Here is a 20,854-nt window from a genome sequence, read left to right as displayed (position 1 = left end):
GGTGTTCTTTGTGTTATTTAGTATGTTTGAGTCCTCTACCTCTAGTAATTTTTTTATGTGCAAGCACTGGGCCACGGAAGCCAGCTTTTTGTATTAAGTCCTGTTTTGGTAGATTAGATTAGAGCAGAGAGAAGAATTGGCAATTTGTTCTAACTTTATTTTGTGTTTGTCAGGTTAGTGGTTTAAACTCAAGGTTAGCCTTACAGTACGTTTTAACAGCGGGCGACTCTTGGGCGATCGCCGGGCGACATCGTCCAAAAGATAAAGAAAATGCATCTTTCATCGCCCCCCCGCCCACTTCGCCCTATCGCCAGTAGTTGCCGGCTCTCATAGACATACATGCACTTCCGGAAAATACTATCCTGAACCGCCCGCTGTTAAAACGCACCGTTAGTATGCTTATGTTTATTTCCCTGAGTTGCTCCGTGTGTCATATGATTTTGTAAAAGTCTATTTCAATTAAAGTAAATATCTTAATTAATTAAATACAATTATTAATAAAAACAGGTTTCGATCCCACTTTATGTTGCATCCCTTTTTCCCCTAGACGGGGACGTAACAGTATGTGGGCACGTTCATTATTATTTGCATGTGTGTTATGCGCCGTGTACACATTTTTGTGCGGCGGGCATTGAGTATTGGGGAAAGAGGGCATAGAGGCTCTAATGCATAACTGTATCCCCCAGGTTTCCAGAAGGTGGCATATCTGTTTTCCTGTTCCAGTGCAGTTTCCCATAGCTTCGTTTGATTGGCTCAGCCGCAGATTTGAACTGGGAACATATGTGGAGGTGTCATATATTATGTTTCCAGTTCAAATATGCTGCTGAGCCAACGTACGTGTGTACGTGTGTGTGTGTGTTTGTGTGTGTGTGTGTGTGTGTGTGTGTGTGTGTGTGTGTGTGTGTGTGTGTGTGTGTGTGTGTGTGTGTGTGTGTGTGTGTGTATGGCTGCCTGTGGCAGACGGAAGCATATGACCATGTGTGTTGTTTACATTCTGTATATTCTGAACTTGTTTGGATTCATGCACTGAGACACATGTTATTTCCAGTGTATAGGACATCAGAAGCATTTTTATAAATGTAGAAAGAAAGACATTAAAATGTGTACCTGTGGATAGATGCAAGGAGGGCATGTCCCCCTCCATCCCTGAGCTTAGTGCTGCTCTCTCAGCCATGGACTTGAGGCTGCTCAGTGGCTCCTGTGGCTGGACAAGACCAGAGGGAATCATGAGAAAACTGTTCTCCATAAGTCTCATGCTGTGTTCACACTGGCAGCTTACTAACGATAAAAAACTGCAAAGCAAGGCAGCATACAGTATCTGTGAGCTTGTACATCGGCTATTTTCACCAGTTTTTGCATGACAATGTTTTAAGCGGTTAATTGATTGGTTAATATGTATCTATTTTTTTATAAAAAATATATTAAATCGATAGAAATAAATTAATCGACAGTCACAGCCCTAGTGGAGACTTCCCAAAGTTCCGAGGTAAAGGAGGTTTTTCTCATCTCGAGGCTGTCAGAGGCCTGTGTATAGCAGTGGCGTTTGGTGGAGTCTAACGTTGACCGGGCCAGAACCGGGCCAGAACCGGTTTGACGGCTAAACTGGTTTTTAATGGCCACTCATTAACAATTCGGCCGAATGCAAATGAGCCCCACTTGAAAACAAAGGCAACTTTCTGTGGTCGGCTACAACAGAATAGGGTGAGTGCCTGCTAATGTTGATTTTTAGTTTTTTTTTCCCCTGGATCTTGCCCCTACACAGGGACAAGCTGGGTTTACAGACCGGGCCATGGCCTCGTTGGCCCCAATGACGATACGCGCCTGGTGTATAGCATTAAGCCTTTTGAAGCATGAATTTAAGTCCGTCTAAGTCTTTTTAAGTCGTTATTTTTACATAATTGAATTTAAGACTTTTTTTTTACAGATCCGCAGAAACCCTGTCCCACCTTGAGGCTGTCGGAGGCCTGCGTGTAAGAGAGCGGTCCGTTGAGCAGGCTGCCACCGCCTGCAGGCTTCACCTCGCTGAAGGAGATCGGACAAGGCGAGCTGGGGGGCAGATTCATGGACCCCAGCAAACTGGGACCACTGTCCTTGCTGGGGAGGGGAGGAAAAAAACGTTTATATTGTTGTATTGTTTTGTGGTTTCGTCCGTTTGATTGTTACATGTCAGGGACATACATCTGTTTCTTTCTGTAATATCTCGTGTTGCTGTTACATGTCAGCGACTACGGATAAAAATGTGCATCTTGCTAACTCTGACATAATTTGTGTCCTTTACTGTATGTATGCTCAATAATGTGATCACACAAACATCATCTAGCTGTATTTCTTCCATAAAAAAAGAAAACATTACTGTACATTTATTGAAAGTGTTACTTATTGTCACCCCAAAAAAAAGCACCATTAATCAGCATTAATGCCAGCATTAGCCATTGAGCACTTGTAGCCTACTCACGGCTGATTGGCTGTGGACGTCAGAGATGAGGGTTGGCTGCTTTGTGACTGGCTGGCAATGTTGAGGGCGGAGTCTGGCGTGCTGTCTGCTACCACAGCACTGTAACCTGAGGCAGACAAGGCAGACAATGTCAAGTCACATTTTATTATACACTAGCTCAATATCACAAACATCATCCCAAAGGGTTGCACATGAACAGAATATTAAAAGTAACAATAATTAAAACCAAGGAGTGCAAAGTTCAAGAATAAATACAACCGCACATGATAAATAACAGTAGGTAAACATGAGTGCAATGTACATACACATAAAAAACTAAAAGCAAAAATTAAATTATGCCAACTGCTGACTGCTCTTAAACCATTAAGACCTGAGGCCAAATGTCTTCTAAATCCTAACAGTTTTCTGAAAAACTTATGGTTTCTATATCAGTGGTGCTCAAGGACTACCATCTCAAAATATTGTATTCCAAGGACCCTCAGAAGCAAAGATTTGAGTTAAAAATGCTTTAAAAACAAATATAGGCCTATTCAAAGATTTGCAAACATCTTCACGATTTAAAAAAAAAATCAGCTTTTGCTTAACTGCGTTCAGCAAACCGAAACTTGTTTGAGAGGCTGCAAATTAATTTTAAATAGATTTAAAATTAAGCTACATTCTTCACTTTGCTGAATCGGCCCGTAGACATGGGTATTCCTTCATCCACTCTTTTCAAAACATGTCAAATAGAGGAGTCATAAGTTGCAACTTGCATTGTGACTGCAACATTCAGCCAAAAGCTACAACAAACCCAGCCCCTACCCACGCCAAACACACCCCTAGTGCACAAAAAAACATCTCTCACCTAATAACAGTAATAACATGCATTGAATGATTTGTTGCTTCATCTGTTTCTTGAGTTCAAGAAGATGGAACCATTCCCAACAACATATTTCACAACCTTCGTCATTCGAACACACTTGAAGGTTTCCAAAGACATGTACCTTCAATGCAACTAAGGGAGCTCTGGTTCACGAGTTTTCAAATCATCACAATATTTTTTGGGGGAAAGCAATACATTCGTTTTTTTAAATTCAGCATCACAATTATTTCACACTTTTGCCTCGATTACAATTAACCCATTTTGGGCGGGAACCCCTATTTGTAACTATACCTTTCAGGATGCGAAACCCCTTTTGGGGTTCTTGTTGCTATGTACAGTATATAGCAACATGCATTTTTTGTAATTTTTGAATAAATATTTGAAGTTTTTCAGAAAACTTAGGTCAGGATTTACAAGGCTTTTTTAGAATCGGCCTCAGGTCTAAATGGATTACTGAAAGATTTTTTTATTATTTTACGAAAATAGCAGATCTACAAGCTCGGCTATTTTCGCAAATGTCGTACGCCACCATTGTAAAACAACGGATAAGAGAGGGTTAAGTAGTTGATCAGGCTAATCAATTTAGTCGATTATAAAATAATATACATATTTTATTTGTTGATATATAAAGAAATACAAAAATACTATCAAAAGAAACCCACCTACATGAGCAAGATTCAGTTTAAGAGTCAGTTATTGGTTCTGAATATGGGTTTTCGACATATCTTCGGTTAATTGCCCAGCCGTAGGCCTTAAGGCAGGTACAGACTGCAGGACCTTAAAGTGGTCGGGGGGTCATCTGATCGTTAAGCATAACACACTGCAGGAGTTTATTTCTTGAAATCGGCTGTCATAATATCGTTGTGGTCTTCACAACAGGATTGATCCCCGACAAGGGCTGACACACTGTAGGATAGTTCACTAGGATGCTATCTCCAGAGTCAGACCCAATACATACATTTGAGTTTATTCCAATTCATTTTAATCGACGTATCCCGTGATATGCCTCTCTCCCTCTCCCTCTCTCGCTCTTTCTCTCTCTCTCGCACGTCAAGTGCGCAGAAGCGGTCAGTGACAGCGTTGCCATGTCCGCTTATTATAAGCGACTTTGGGCTTGTTTTTCTGTAGAGTTGCTTGTAAATATTGGTTGTTGCGGGGTGCATTTTTTGGGCTTATTTGTGTAGTCGCTTATTTGGCCTTGTTTCCTAATGTTGTTTAAACCAGTGGTTTAAACAACACATAATATGTATTTGTCCGCAGACCCCCCTTCTGTAAATATGTTGTGCCATCATAGACCCCCATACAAGATTTGTGTGGATTTGGAAAATATTCCACAATTTTCTCAAGATTTTTCTTTGAAAATAGCTGCGACGCGTTGTGAGCTTGTAGATCGGCTATTTTCAAATATCCAATGTATTTGTAAATAGGTTTAAAGTCCTCAAGTGGCCTTTTCTTGGGCTTGTTTTCATAGACCTGGTTGCTTATTTCTCTCGCAACATCTGGCAACGCTGTTCAGACACAGCGTGCACATGCTGCATACACACACACACACACACACACACACACACACACACACACACACACACACACACACACACACACACAGAGCTCGCTCTCGCTCTCTCTCTCTCTCTCTCTCTCTCTCTGTACAATTCCTCTAAAATAAACAGCCCACCAGGCTCGCTCACTCTTTCATTTTGTTTTATAATGTTAACTTAATACAGGACTGGACGGTAATATTGCGGTAGGGACTGTTTGTTGTGGTCAGATCCAGCGACGCCCCCCTAGCCACGGTGGCTGTAATGTGCTCTCATTGGCTGTAGCGTGCATCTCCTCGCAAGGTGGTCGCAGCCCCGTTCATATTGTATGATATTGTCTGCTGTCCTGTCCCAGACAGAGCTGAATATCTAACATGGTAGTTATCTGAAAACGGTCGGAAAGCCGTCGCAGAGCGGATAATCGCGGCCATATCGTCTCGCGGAGCCTTTCACACACAGCGAGCATTAGCTCGCCGATCAAAGGCCGATCTGTGTCAGATCGGGAGGTTTTGTCGGCGAGCGCCAAAAAAGGTCGGCGACAGCAATATCGGACCAAATCTCCTGCAGTGTGTACCTGCCCTTACTGTCTTTCCCCAAACCATGTATAGTACTAGACTGACTGACTAGCCTGTGCATGTGATTTGAGGGTGTCATTCACCCTTGGTCTTATGGTATTAATGTGAACATAGTCTCTGTCGGGTGGAAACCTCATATGTCCAAAACTGTTAATTTTCAGGATTCAAAAAGTTAGAACATGGAGCTAAGAGGATTCTGCCTGACAGCAACGATATTATAGACTCAAGATGCCACTTCGTGTTAAGCGGGTTACCACCTGACAATTATGGTTATGAGTCGAGTACAGGTTGTGACTCTGACGTAAAGTCATGTGTATAATTATGGTCTGCCTTGGACACAGAACCACTAGACCACTGACCTGGCTGTTTCCAGGACTTTTGTGTGAGCTCATGCAAGTAAAGGGGTTATTTCACTTGACAGCGTGCACTTAAGGTGTCATTTTTTTTAACATCCATCTTTGTGTGCACCCCCAGTTGCTTGATTTAATATTTAGATACAGATTTTTATTCCCATTGTAACTTCAAACTCCATTTAAACCCTATGTTCAGACTCAGAGATTGAAAACACATTACATGTCCCTGGTTCTGGGTTGGGGTAAAAAAAAATGAAATGAAATAAAACTAGAAGATGTGCTCCTCGGAGCACAAGTCTCCGCCAGCAGACCCGTGCTATTTTAATAGCACGGGTCGTCTTGGTAGAACGGGTCGTCTTGGTAGAATGCGCGTGGTTTTTGGTGTTCTGCAGGGGCGACTGAATATGTAGTGTCTGCATCTAAAAAAAATCTTCTTGAAGCAATGTGTCATATGGGAGTCCTCGTAATTGACTGGTTTGTTCAAATGCTTGTCTGTCTTCTTCATCTTCATTGTCTTGAACAGTTTCAGCAGTTGATTGGTGTGTTTGATCTATGTCAGTTTTCTCTAGTGCTACATAATGTATTTGATCAAGGTGGCCAATTGTTACAGTATTAAGACTTCGGCCTTGTTGTGGGATCAATTCAACTCTATAGTCCTCTTCTGTGTTACTGTTGTAGATGAGTATGCTTTCTTAGCTTTGGCCTTCTGCGCCTTTTCTTGACCAATGTTAGGTGTTCTCAGAGGGACACACAAACGCACGGACGGGTGATTTGTACTGGAAGGTACTGTTCCAATCAAGACTGATTGATCCTGTCTTACCTCACTTAAAAAAATCTAAATAGCTTTTTGAAGTGACACACCTATTTATAGGATTTTATTTCGTCATGCGTCCCTCTAGCCAATCAAAGGCATTGGTGTCAACATATTGTCACGTGTCACGTGGAGCTTGACCAATGTTAGCTTGGCTAGGAGGGAGGTGAACACACAGCGGGACGAAGCGAAAACATACTCTCCACCTCCGGCGGAGACAATGAACAGAAACACAGCTGATGCTTACTGGAATTGCCGTTCTGCTTCTGTATGCTGGGTGACCTGGCGGAGAGAGCTCCTAGGCCCAGCACTCCGTTGCTCCCTGCTGCTCCTCCTCCCCCTGCTGATGTGGAGGAGCTCCCCACAGCGCTCCCTATGACTCCCAGTCCTCCTCCCTGCTGCAGCTGCTCCCTGAGTACACCTCCTGCAATCCATTTGCAATCCATTTAAAATCGATTATAAAAAACACATGGGGTTAAAGCAAAATAGAATCTCACAAATGAAAAATAAATGTCAGGCCAAGTCCTAATATGCGATGCGTATTAGGACTTCCATGACAATGTTGTACAACAAAGTACATAATGGGAGATTTATTGTTTAATCGATTCATTGATATATAAAACGATAATAATAAAATACAAAATAAAACACGATTATTTGAGAAAGTAGATACAATAGAAATAAAATAGAATAATGTCTAAGAAAATAATGTAAAGTGTCAGCCTCCTACCTCCTAGAGGGCTGTCACGATTATGAAATTTTACTTGACGATTAATTGCTGCTCAAACAATTTAAGATTAACGATTTAAAAGTGTTTCTATCGTTGAACATTGGAACATTATGAATAATCATTACATTTCCGTTTCGCTTTTAGGCTTCGTAAACAAAAGACAAACTTATATCATTTAGTAACTTTATACTTTATATGATTAGTGGAAATAGCCGATCTGCAAGCTCAAAACACGTCACGCTGTTTACCACTATTACCACTATTTTTAAAAAATGTTTGAAAATGTATGAACATTTTTCCAACATGGAAGTAATTATGACGATTATGCAAAGAAATATTGCGATTATCTCAAATGATTGCGATGATGTAATAGTTGTGCCAGGCCTACCTCCTATGGGGCTGGGGGCGACCAGAGGAGGCCCTCCTCCTTGCATCATCATCCCCGACTGGCTGGAGCCCAGCCCACCCAGCATGGCGGCTCCCATCCCCCCCAGGCCACTCATCCCCATGCCCGGCGCCGCGCCCAGGAGACCCCCTGCTGTCGGCCCGCCGACCGCTGCCGCTCCACCGCTTCCGTCGTGGGAGCGCATGAGGCCCCCCGGGGAGCTGTTGATGATACGAACATTATTATTTTATATATAAAAGTTTCTCTTATCTTTTGTGCAAAGACAATACAGTGCACAACAGGACGATAACAAAAACAAAACACCACCAAAATAATAATAATAATGATAACAAGTATCAAAAATGTCCAACTTTCCTTTCATTTTGTAATGCAAGTAATCAAGCGGTATATAACTAGATATTTCTGCCTTCCACTGGGCCAATGTTTGTTGGGGGGGGGGGGGGGGGGTTCCAATTTACAGCAATACATGTTTTGGCTGTAATGAATGCAAGGTTGCACAATTTGATGAATAATTATGTTAATTTCTTTTTGTATAGCGCTTTTCCAAAACAAAGTTAGAAAGTACAAAGTCAAAACGCAGCCGAACAACAAAGCAAAATCAGAATGCAACAATAATAGTCAAGACAGACCGAAAAAAAATATAACATTAGAGCCGTCATAGGCAAATACCTTTTAAGAAATACACATTGACATAGAGAGGTTGTTCTCACGTTTTCAGAAGCTATTCAAAAGAGGGCACTGATTTTGCTTGCCATTAGTTCCTCAGGATTGCATTCCAAATCCTAGACGGTTTTCTGCAGGTTTTATTAATTACTTAAGTAATTAACTAATTTAAGAACACACAAAAAACGACAGCAATTACTCAAATTTAGGATCACATTTCATAAATGCAAAAAAAAACCTAAACCCTGTTTGTGCCATTTTTAAGACTTTCGAAACATGGATTGAAATATTTTAAGGCCTTGTATATTATATATATATTAGGATATATTATAACCGGAAACCGGCCGATCACCCTAGGTCATGGGTCTTCAACGTTTTCAGGCCAAGGACCCCCTAGCTGAGAGAGAGATGAAGCAGGGACCCCCTCTATATCGTATAAAATTGTGTTTCAGAATAAAGACTTTTTGTTTATGGGGTCTGCTCTTTTTTTCCCCTCTACACCTATAGCCTCTTTGCCAAAAATAGCCAATCTACAAGCTCACAACGCCTCGCGCTGCGAGGCGTTGTGAGCTTGTAGATCTGCTATTTTTTGGCTAAAGTTCTCCTCAGAAAAGGGATGCTAGGGTTCAAGTAGTTAAGGTAAAAAAAAAAATCATATCACACAAAGATTTGGCGGACCCCCTGTAGTAACTCTCTGAGGACCCCCTAGGGGTCCCGGACCCCCTGTTGAAGACCCCTGCCCCTAGGTAATAATGAGGCGAGTTTTGGGAGCAACCAGAAGGGACCCCTACAGTACCTGTTGGAGGACAACACGCCGCCAACCCCACCCAGGGGTCCCGGCAGGCCCGTGCCGATGGCGCCCGCGGCAGCCGCCTGGGCGTAGGGGGCCGGGGTGGAGCCTCCCAGCAGGCCCACCATGGTGCTCAGGGACGCCGGCATCCCTGGCGACCAGGCGTCCAGGCTGCTGGCGGACGTGAGGGAGCCGGAACCCGACGGCGGGAGGAGCCCTTTCCCCAGGGAGAGGCCCAGGCCCAGGCCCAGGCTGTTGGAGGTGGACGTGGACCCCGACAGCGCCAGGAGCTGGGCGGTGGAGGTCATCATGGGGCTCTGCGTGTTGGGGTACAACGGTTAATCCAACTAATCAACTTTTAATCAATTTTTTGCATTGATTTTTTTTAATCTATTTTTTATAAAAACAATCAATTTTGTGGTGAAAAAGCTAAATCTATCTTTTTTAAATATATATCTTTTTAATTGCGAGAATAGTCAGCCATTTTCTCTATTTTTGTGCAACACTGTTGTACGACACAAGTATAAAATAGGGCTTAAGTGGTTAATTATATTGATTGATTTAGTCGATTATAAAAAAATCCATTCGTTTTTGTGTCAATTTGATCCAAAAGAATCTAACAAAAAACTTGATTAATAAAAAAGTAACGGATAGAACAATGGCGGATAAAATGCTTGTACAGTTGCAGTACCTGTGTGCTGGCGTTAGGGGGCGAGCAGGCGGAGGAGGAGGTAGGCAGGAAGCTGTGGGTGGGGGTGGGGTTCATGAGGGAAGGGGCGGGGGCCATGGAGATTTTGGCCTGCTGCTGCTGTTGTTGTTGCTGCTGCTGCTGCGTAGGGCTGAATTCACCATGACATTTTAGATGAGGATTAATTGTTGTCATACAAATAATGGAGATTAACCCATTAAGACCTGAGGCTGCTTCAAAAAAAAAACTAAATCCTAACATTTTTTCCGAAAGAAATAAAAAATAAATTATTTCACGATTTTTCAAAAATAGCAGATATACAAGCTCATAGCGCGGCACTCGGTGCCGCGCTATGAGCTTGTAGATCTGCTATTTTTGAATAGCCAAAGAACTCTAAAAATGACGTTCCAGGTCTTAAAGGGTTAACAATTTATGCTTTTATCTTTGAACATTGGAACATATAAGTACAAACTCAATGTCTGTTTGACTAATAACTTTGACTTGACTGTCAATGACCGGTAGCAATGATGAAAATCAATAATGTACTGTAGCCATAACAGGCCATATTTAATCATTTATATATATATATATAAAAACAAGTAAATAGCAGAAATAGCATCACAATGTCACGATGCGACGCACTGTGAGCTTGTAGGTCTGCTATTTCTGCTATTTTTTAATACAAAAGTATGGATTTTTTTCTGCAGATGAACTTATGAATGGACACAATTATGATAATACAAAATAATCGGTCAATCATATCTCAAATAATTGTGATCGTGCAAACACTTAAAAAATAATTGCGATGTGACATAATGCGGCAATGACGGGTGCAAAACTGTGTTGCATATTAAACTATTTCATAGATTTCATAGATCGATTCATTGACATCACTATCATCAGTGTGTTGGATTCACGTTAATGTGTATTTTTCAGACATTTAACCACTTAAAGCCTCAAAAGTTTCAAAACCAAGTAAACTTGACGGTTGGCTCTGTACTTGGTCTACACCACACATCTTTGCTACGAAAATAGCAGATCTACAAGCTCACAACCAGGTTGTGAGCTTGTAGGTCGGCTATTTCCGGCTAAAGTCCTCCTCGGAATAGGGATGCTAGGGTTCAAGTGGTTAATCTAGAAAAAAAAATCCTACGATAAAAAGATCTGGGGGCCTCCCAATGTAGTAACTCTGAAGACCCCCTAGAGGTCCCAGACCCCCTGTTGGAAGACCCTTAACGTAAATAACTGCGACGTTGGCTTACTACGGCGATGACGTGTTCAGCAACTGCTGCTGGGTGGCGTTGCTGTAGCTGCCGGCCGACGTGTTGGACAGCAGGCCGCCCATGCTGGCCAGGAGGCTGTTGCCCGCGGTGATGCCCGCCGCAAGGCCCATGCCGCCGCCGCCCATGCCGCCGCCGCCCATGCCGCCGCCGCCCATGCCGCCGGTCCCAGCCCCGCCCCCCACGGCGATGGAGGTCGCCATGGAGATCATGGAGGACGGCTGCTGCGCCCCCGAGGAAGAGGAGCAGGAGGAGGAGGAAGAGGAGGAGGATGAGGAGGAAGACAACGACGAGGAAGGGTTGCCGTTCTTCACAGGCGACTGGAGCGGGGGGGGAAGAAAAGAGAAAGGATACTAAGTAATAATAACAATAATAATAATAATACTACAATTTAAATAGCGCTTTTCTAAGTACTCAAAGTCGCTTTACAAAACAGGTTCGTATCTTTGTCTTGGGGGTGTCCAGGAGTTTGGCCCCCTGTTTTTTAGGTCTTTAAACACATTGACTGCCATGGACGTAAATCTACATCATCTGGTGTTATGGTTCCCTTTTACAATTTCCTATAGGGGGTTCCAAATGGACCCTCTTACAGGGCTGTAACTCTGAGAGTCATGGTGGTCCTTGAAATTAAGAAGCTTGAGAACCACCGGTATTGTAAATGTATAGCAGACGTGAAGTCCACATACCGACTGGAACTGACAAGAGTGATAAAAACACGATTCCGGAAACTGTTCCAAATGTGATGGAACCGATGTCCAGCACTGCAGCACAACATAGCAACATTTAGAGTACTTCTTCCACCACTATATCTCAGAGACGCTTCACACTCACCTGACTAATTTCACTGTCTGTCGATCGTCCCCTTTTCTTGTCGTCTTCCGAGTTCTCCTGGAGAAAACCATTCGAACAACATTTCACATTACAGGGAAACACACACAAACATACAGTACTTGGCATAGTGGTTAAGATGCTCTCATAATATGAACTCCTTTTGATCTAAGCTCGGATCATAGCAGTGCCTTTCCCCCCTCCCTCATCTACACCCTTTAAAAAAAAGGGACATAACACTGACCTTATAGTACACAGTGATGTAAGCAACACAGCTGCAGCTAATCAAATTAATAATGGGTGTGTTAGATTTTAGGTGTGTCAATACTGTCTATCATGCTTGCACATTGGCCATACCCTTCGCTCTGGACACACCTGATGAAAATCTAACAAAATCTAATTTGTTTGGTGCAGCTGTGTTGCTTACTAGTGTGCCATGTTTTTAATCTGCTGTAGTTTTTAACCTGAACTGGAAAACTACAAAAGTAAAAAAAATCAGCCTGGGGTTTTAATCCCCTTTAAGACCACAGCTTTCCACTGTATGTTAGGTCTGTACTGTAAATATTATGGCAGTTAATCAAACTAATCAATTTAATTGATATTAAAAAAAAGGGGGCCTTTCTGATACAATTCATATCAAACATCTAAATACTGAATCAAGCAACTTCAAAACTGTACGGGGGTGATCATAAATGCCTGAGTGAGTAGACGTTAAAATGCCCCCAAAGTTCCTTATGCCACCTGATCCACGTCCTTCAACCACTTTAACCACATTACGCTGTTGAGCGGAGTCCCTTCAGGGCTCTATACCAGTGCATTTTCTGTTTCGCGCTACACTAAATATCTTCACAGAAAATAGCAGATCGACAAGCTCACAGACGAATCGCGGCGCAACGCGGCGTGAGCTTGTCGATCTGCTATTTTCTGTAAAAAGCTTTTCCCCAGAACATGGATGGCTGGGGTTTACAGTAAGTGGTGTCTACGTTATTATGCTGGAGGAGAGCCTCATACAGGCCCAACACAAAGCCACACTATTCAGACTCACATCAAAACCCTAATAGCCAGCCTCACTGTGGGACTGGAGGCGGGTTAGATGGGAGATAAGACTGCTATAATGGCACCAAATCTCAGCGGTACAATAGCAGCCACCAAACCACCACAATGGCTTATAGAACTACACCCCCACCTTCAACTGAATGGCAATTATTACACCATATTACATTACAGGCTTTTAGCCCCTTTACATTAACTTTTACACTTCATAGACCATTGGTTCTCAAAGTGGGGTTCGGGGACCCCCAGGGGTCCTTGAGGGGGTACCAGGGGGTCCCCAGCTAAATTAGTTAATATAGCGTCACAATCATTTTAACCACTTAGACCATTATTTTATACCAATTCAAAAATAGCAGATATACAAGCTCATAGCGCAGCTATGAGCTTCGCGATCTGCTATTTTTGAAAAGTCTTGAAAATGTGTGCAAATCTTTGAATATATATATTTTTTATTGTTAACATTTTTAACTCAAATCTTTACTTCTGGGGAGTCCCTGGCACAAAAAACAATTTCAGATGGGGGGGTCCGCGGCCAAATAAATATCAATTTGGGGGTCCTTGGCATGAAAAAGTTTGAGAACCATTGTCATAGACTGCCAAATGCATAATATTGCCATCTCCCATCTGAGTCTTTTCATACATATATATGTATGCAGCGTAAGAAACCCAAAAACGAAATAAATGATCAAAGGAATTTTATGCAAGATGCTTCTGCACATATTGCTAGTTAGACCACTTAAAATGCTCTAATCTTAAAATATTAGCCAAAAGTAGCCTATCTACTATCGAATAGCCCATGTATTGTAGGTAGGCTATTGTTGCTGCGCAACATGCTTCCATTGAAGACATGCTGGCTTCTATGGAATCCGAATGACAGTCATGGCGAGTGAGATCTCATATCGATGAAGACTAAATTGTATAGACCAGGGGTCTTCAACAGGGCATCCGGGACCCCTAGGAGGTCCTCAGAGCTACTATAGGGGGTCGGCCAAATCTTTGTGTGATAGGAATGTTTTTGTTTTACATTAACCACTTGAACCCTAGCATCCCTATCCTGAGGGGAACATTAGCCGAAAATAGCCGATCTAAAAGCTCACAACGCCTCGCGCTGCGAGGCGTTGTGAGCTTGTAGATCTGCTATTTTTGGCAAAGCGGTTTGGTGCAGGGGGGTTTAAGTGGTTAAGAGACGACACGCAAGCGACACACAGAGCTGGGAGTCGAACAACGGACACAGCGGTCTCTATGCCATGAACGGCCACTGAGCCACTGGTGGGTGGGGCTTCCAAAAATGCAGCTCCTCCTCCTCTTACCGTAGTGCAAGTGGCGGGCGAGGGGGGGATGGGCGAGGAGGAGGTGGTGGAGGTGGGAGTACTGCTGGAGTTCTGGAAGATCTCATCGTCCAGGTGAGACGGTCCTCCTGGCGGAGAGGTGGCTACCAGGTTCAGAGCTGAGGAGGGAGAGAAGAGAGAGAGGAAGAGGAAGAGAGAGAGAGGCACATAGAAGGGGGGAGGTAGAGAGAGAGAAAAAATATGAATTCCTTTACTTTTATTTTCCAAACATATATTTGCTTGTTTTGTCATTTGCTCTCATTAATGCTTTGATGCAAGATGGTTAATAATTTTAGATTTACAGTCTGTAAGATGCGCTTGTGTGTGTGTGAGTGAGTGAGTGAGTGAGTGAGTGAGTGAGTGAGTGAGTGTGTGTCTTTAAAAAGAACAAACGTACGAATGTCCTCCATATCGATGTCGTCATACAGAAACTCGTTCTCCTCAAAGTCTGGATCCTGCGACGAGTCCATGTAGTACTCCACGTCGTCCTGTAGACGGTAGTACATATCGTCAATATATCACCAAAGATCAAAGAGGGAGTCGTCGTGAGTCCATAATGTGCAACATGCTGGCCAAAATCATAACTTGCTCTCATCCATTCAATATGATACCAAATTTGGCTGCCATGCTTAAAGGGATAGTTCACCCCCAAGATGACTTCGATTAGTCACCCCCCATGGGGACTTGAATTCATGGGTATTTTTTTGTTTTTGTCGCTGGTCATCAAATTATAGGCTTAGGAATGAAAAAAAAAATGAATTCGAGTCTCCATGGGGAGACTAATCGATAGGAAAAAATATATTCTTTTGGGTGAACTATCCCTTTAAGTGGGCAGATGGGTGGGTCGTGTGCATTTTCAGAGCATGTTGATTTATGTTCCGGCTTTGGCTCAACGGAACAAAAATTACGTTCCTATTCATCGGTATCAGAATGAAAACTAAAATCTTAGCGTTTTGCCAATCCTCGCGGCCCACAGGCTGAGAATCACTGGTCTATCGTTTTGAAGTAGACAACCAGTGTTAATTTTGACAGCAAATTTTTAAATATCACAAGAGTTTAGTCGACTAGATCTACAGTTGATTTTGTCGACAAAAATGTATTTTGGCGGTGCCTTGATGGCGTCGTAATGGCTGATTTTACACTTGGTTGCATGCTGAAAGTAGCCGATCTACAAGCTCACAACGTGTCGCTGCGCGACGCGTTGTGAGCTTGTAGATCGGCCATTTTCAGAGCGCAGCCAAACATAAAATTACTTGTCTTTTAGTTCTATTGGATCTCTTCTCCACTAGTCCCTCGCTAACATTTTAGTCTAGTTTTTACTTGTTAACGAAATTGTCAATATAATTAGTCTTAGTTTTAGTCATCATAGCTTAGTTTTTATTTTGTTTCCGTCGGTGAAAAAAGGAACATTTTTCGTCATAGTTTTAGTCGACGAAATTAACACTGTAGACAACCAACCTTGATCTTCCTGATGGAGTCCACGTCGACGGAGTCATTGTCCAGCATCCTCAGTATGGTCTCCAACATCTTGATGTGGTGCCGATGTTTCTCTACGAACCTCTTCAGCTCCTCGATGCGATCCTGCTTCTTTAGGGACACAGCAGTGAGGGAAGAAGTACTCAGATGTTTTACTTAAGTAAAATAGCAATGCGACAATGTAGAAATAAATACTTTATTTCAAATAAAAAGGCCTGTATTCAACATTTATACTTGAGTAAGAGCACAAACGTGTTTGCGTCAAAATATACTTACAGTACCCAAGTAAAAGTACGCAAAAGTTCGTTTTTTTTTTTCTCAAAACTTGCAGATCTACAAGCTCACAAGAGATCTGCGAGTGAACATGAAAGGAACTCAACTCGGTAGAAAGTTCCTTATGTCAGCTGAAATGGTTCACACTCTTTCTGTAGCGGGAACATCTTCATGTGCTCACAGAAACCCATGGGACCTAATTAATTCATTATGTTTAAAACTTTTATGCTAAAAAGTGCTCCTCTATCCACTTTTGGACTCTCCTCCAAAAAAAAAAAAAAAAAAGACAAGCTGCAAAAAAAAAGTTACCGTTAAGTACATTAACCCTGTCGTTCCTGTTTTGGGCATGTCATTATGGGCAAAATATTCTAAGATGTTTGTCAAATGTAAAATAACTGATCTACCTTGGCTTATGAGCTTTTAGATCTGCTATTTTCGCAGAATGTTCGTCTACTATGAACTAATGTTAGTGTTAACAGTTTGCCCAGTTCCTTCTAATTCACTAGTTCTCAATGTCAGGTCCGGGGACCACCAGCGGCCAAATGGTGGATGGAGTTAGATTAACACAGTGAAGATTGGCGTCCTAGAGATTTAAAAAACAAATCATGGTGGTCTAATGCATATCAAATTGGGTGTCCTTGAAATAAATAAATGTTGAGAATCACTGAACTAAACTATAATCCCAGTCTACATTGCAAAATCCTCAGCGCTTATATAACTCTCAGAGTTAGACCTGTTAAGGCCCAGTTTAGCAAGATATGAATCGTATGGCTACATTCAGAGAACGTAATTTCCCCTACCGTGTCTCGGAATCTCTCTCTCTCGTGTTAGTTCTCACTTGTTGCGGTGCCATATGTCTGTCGCAATATAAACACAAACTCTCTCTCTATCTGTGCAACTCCTCACACATAAACAGCCCCTCTCTCGCGCACACCCGCTCACTATCTCATTCTGTTTTATAATGTGTTTCGGATCCGGATGGAAATATTGCAGGCTTATACAGGACTGGACGGTAATATTGCAGTACTATGTGGGACCAAATGGAACTTAATTTTTTGGGCAGGGGCAGGGTTAAGAAAAACAGTCCCGCACAGGGCTCTACCGTGGTGGTCCCTGAACCTGATGTTGAGAAGCCGTGTTCTCATTCACAGCAGGTTAAGTCTGGAGGCACATTAGGATGCTGCTTTTAAAATATTAACCGCCTTCTACAGCCGAGTGACATGACGTAAAAAATGATAGCACAAACTGTACGGCCCAAACATCAATATTTGATTTCCTTCGACTCTAATGAACATGTAATATCATGTAAAAACTTTGACCGAGTGCTCCTTCTTTTCATCAATATTTCATATTTATCTGGCAGTGATGACATGACGTTTATTAACGCTACGAAAAATGTAATATCGAAACCGGGAAATGTTCTTCTTGCTGTTCTTGCAACGTTATCTCAGTGTCAAACGGTATAAATCATCCCATGTCTTTCTCCACTGCGTCCCGTTTTCAGAAGTCAGATTTAAAGGTGGTGTAAAAGTGATTTTTCTTTGTTAAAAAACAAGTGGCAAATATGGTTATATTCTGATAGTAATGATTTCTGTAGTGTGTTTGTTCAGTAACGGGGGTCTCCCCGTCTTTCCAGCTCTTTAATGAATAGAAAATAAATTATTCAGGTTGGGATAACCAGTGCATCAGGTCTCTCACTTCAGACTAAAAGTGAGGGTCCTGATGAAATAAAGAGATAGTGAGACAGAGGAAGAAAGAAAGAAAGAAAGACAGAGGTGCAGTGGAAGGGCCGGTAGGCCTGTCACAATTATTACATAATCATCTAAATCGCAATTATTTGAGATATTATTATTTTTGCATAAGTCATAATTTTCCATGTTGAAAAATTTTCATACATTTTCAAATATAAAAAAGCAGAAATAGCATGATGCGTTGTAAGCTTGTTGATTATTTTACTTTTGTATAAAATTATTAAATATGTCAGTAATAGTATTTAATATAATAATATGTAATTAAATAATAATATAATAATATGTCAGTAAAAAGGCCAAACAAAAATGTTCAATGCCAAAACAAACCACAATTAAATCGTTATTCGCAATTATTTGTATGACAATTAATCGTCAACGTAAAAGTTTGTAATGGTGACACAGCCCTGTAGGTGCAACGGGTCGGGGCACTGACCTCCTTGTCTCCTTTCTTTTTCCGCGTTTGGACTGAGAGCGACTCCACCTCGCTCTCAAACTGGTCCACCTGCATGTTCAACGTGTCTATTGTGTTCTATATGGGGGGAAGGAGAAGAGACAAAACAAAGCATTGTTACACACTGCACACCTGAGATGGCGTTGGCCTCCTCGGGTTCCGCAGATACTTTCACCATTACGTCACATTTCACATAAGACCAGCGGTTTCCCAACCTTTGGGTTAAGTGGTCAGTAGGGATGGGACGATAATTGTTATTATCGTTTATCGTGATAAAAAAAACGCTCACAATAAATCGTATCGTGGAGATTTTAATTTATCGTGAAATTGTCCTCCGTCATACACTAGGATGAATTAGCTTTTGTTGAGGTGCAAATTCCGTACCACTTCAACCCTCTATACTTGATAAAACGGACCTGTAAAGAGTGCATACGCTCTTATTTCACACAACACAAATCGATTTGCCAAAAATAGCCGATCTACAAGCTCACAGCTCTTTACAAAGCGTTGCAACGCAACGCGTTGTGAGCTTGTAGATCGGCTATTTTTGGTGACCGTTCCCGCCCAGAATAGGGATGCTGGAGGTTCAAGTGGTTAAACAAAAGCGCCATTTTAAGTTTTTAAGTATATTTTGATTAGAGTCGAGTTGAGCCGGTACTGTGCAGTGTAAAAGCATAATTTAAAAAAAGATTCAGAATTCAACCTCCCAAAACATAACAAATTTAAACAGCATCAAAAATAGCTTATCTACAAGCTCAGCAATCAACGTGAGCTTGTAGGTCAACTAATTCAGACTTCCATTTGTGATTGTGACAGATTTACGTTCCGTCGCTCACCGTTAGCCACGTCCCGACTTCCTCTTTCTCGCGCTGGGCAGGGTCGACCTTCTGTGCAAGACCCAGCCCTTCTTTAGAGTACGCCTTGGTCTTCGTCTCCCTCTCCACGATCTTAAACCGCTCCATTTGCTGTGAAAAAAAAACAAACATATTTCACGACTGAAAATCTTGTTGTTTTATTTTGTCGTTTGTTGACCGAGTCCCAATCTTTGATTCATGAGACGGTGTGTGAAAGGAGTTCTCCACACTTAGGTGCTGTGTTTCCTAAACAATTAGCACAATATGTTGAATTATGTTTAGGTATTGTCATTCTGTTCTGTCTACATACAGCCAACCGGTTGAAGAAATTGCAAATTGAGGTTTAACCTTTGCTTTTTGAAATTTCCGAGACCCTTTTGGTTTTTATGGAAGATGTTTCTGAACATCAATTTTCCATAACATCTGCTATATTCAAAAATAGCAGATCTACAAGCTCACAGCGCGAGCTTGAACATCTGCTATTTTTGAAGAAAATTAGAAAAATCTTGAAAAAGATTTTTTTGAACAAATCTTCTCTTATGGGGGTCCCTGGCAATCTTCTCAGATGGGGGTCCTTGGTCAAATTCATATCAGTTTGGGGATCCTTGACATGAAAAGGTTTGAGAACCACTGCCTTTTCAGCTCGAGACCCAAAAGATAAATATGGTGTCTCCCCCCGGGACTCAAACTTACATTAAAATACATTATGAATTAACCACGAAATGAAACATAATCACAATTAATGTCATTACTTTCAGCTGTGTTTACTTGTAAAATGGCTGTTGTGAAAAGGATCTACTGCAAAATTCCACATGCACCTACATGTTGTTTTAGGACTGAACGATATGGAAAAAATCTCATATCTCGATATGTATGCCAAATATCTCGATATCGATACGATATTATGGTTCAAGTTTCATATTTGATATTTTGTGTGTTCTAAACTAAGCGTTCTTCAAAAGACAGCATATAACAAGTGAACATCACTCTTAATTTTAAGTACTATTGGCGTTCACACACTTGTTATTTGATATTCTTGACTTTCCCTTGAGCCATTATCAGATTATGGTTGTGGAAATGCCAGCGCTGACAGACATGCAGACGTGGTGATAAAGATGGCAGGTGGTGTTATGTGTGAAAGCGTGCAGTGTATTCAGCTTGATGCCATTTAAAGATTGATAGGCACACTGGGCTGACAGGAGGCCACACCAGGTCAAATAGGCTAGTTGAGCATGATGCAGGTCGGTGGTGGAAAGTAACTAAGTACATTTACTCAAGTATTGTACTTAAGACCTGAGGCCGATTCGAAAAATGTCCGGTCATCAGAATTTTAAAGTAAAGAGTTAAACAGGAAGTGAATGGAGCAGTAAATCTTCGGATCACTTTATCTTGGGTTCTGGACGTTTTTCCTAAAAATAAAAAAAGTTGACGGAGAAAAAAAAGACTAAACGGCGGTAAACGGGTGGATTTTAAATGACGGAGATTCTCGTCAATGGCAGGGAATGTGTTAAGTAATATAGCTGGGGACCCCCTGGTACCCCCCCCCCCCAAATCTGGGAGTCAGTCCGCAGCCAAATACATATTAATTTGACATGAAAAAGTTTGAGAAGAAGCACTGCTCTACGGCCTCTTAGATAAAAAGAAATGCTATCACATTCTGTGTTTATCTGTGCAGAGCAGGGGGTGGAG

At 41.9% G+C, this 20,854-nt stretch overlaps 1 protein-coding gene across 3 annotated transcripts in view; it reads right to left on the bottom strand.

The window, feature by feature from the left end:
• The window catches only part of LOC308094575 (CCR4-NOT transcription complex subunit 3-like), a 50,262-nt gene that overhangs the window by 10,839 nt on the left and 18,569 nt on the right, over nt 1–20,854 (bottom strand). The window contains exons 6-19 of one of the 3 annotated variants that reach the window (XM_080441318.1): nt 19,148–19,276; nt 18,294–18,389; nt 15,819–15,947; nt 14,758–14,848; nt 14,343–14,479; nt 11,983–12,039; nt 11,134–11,471; nt 9,875–10,022; nt 9,190–9,500; nt 7,713–7,930; nt 6,842–7,018; nt 2,456–2,561; nt 1,947–2,094; nt 1,108–1,204 (exon numbers count right to left, since the gene is read on the bottom strand). In XM_080441318.1, coding sequence (XP_080297444.1) covers nt 1,108–1,204; nt 1,947–2,094; nt 2,456–2,561; nt 6,842–7,018; nt 7,713–7,930; nt 9,190–9,500; nt 9,875–10,022; nt 11,134–11,471; nt 11,983–12,039; nt 14,343–14,479; nt 14,758–14,848; nt 15,819–15,947; nt 18,294–18,389; nt 19,148–19,276 — 2,182 coding nt within the window. The remainder of the gene's footprint in view (nt 1–1,107; nt 1,205–1,946; nt 2,095–2,455; nt 2,562–6,841; nt 7,019–7,712; nt 7,931–9,189; nt 9,501–9,874; nt 10,023–11,133; nt 11,472–11,982; nt 12,040–14,342; nt 14,480–14,757; nt 14,849–15,818; nt 15,948–18,293; nt 18,390–19,147; nt 19,277–20,854) is intronic. The other 2 variants (XM_080441319.1, XM_080441320.1) reach the window with 2 other exon arrangements.

The sequence above is a fragment of the Gymnoscopelus braueri genome, assembly GCF_963280865.1.
Source record: "Gymnoscopelus braueri genome assembly, chromosome: 11".
Lineage (NCBI taxonomy): Eukaryota > Metazoa > Chordata > Actinopteri > Myctophiformes > Myctophidae > Gymnoscopelus > Gymnoscopelus braueri.
The sequence above is the reverse complement of the archived record's forward strand: the minus strand, read 5'-3'. Positions and strand labels throughout refer to the sequence as shown.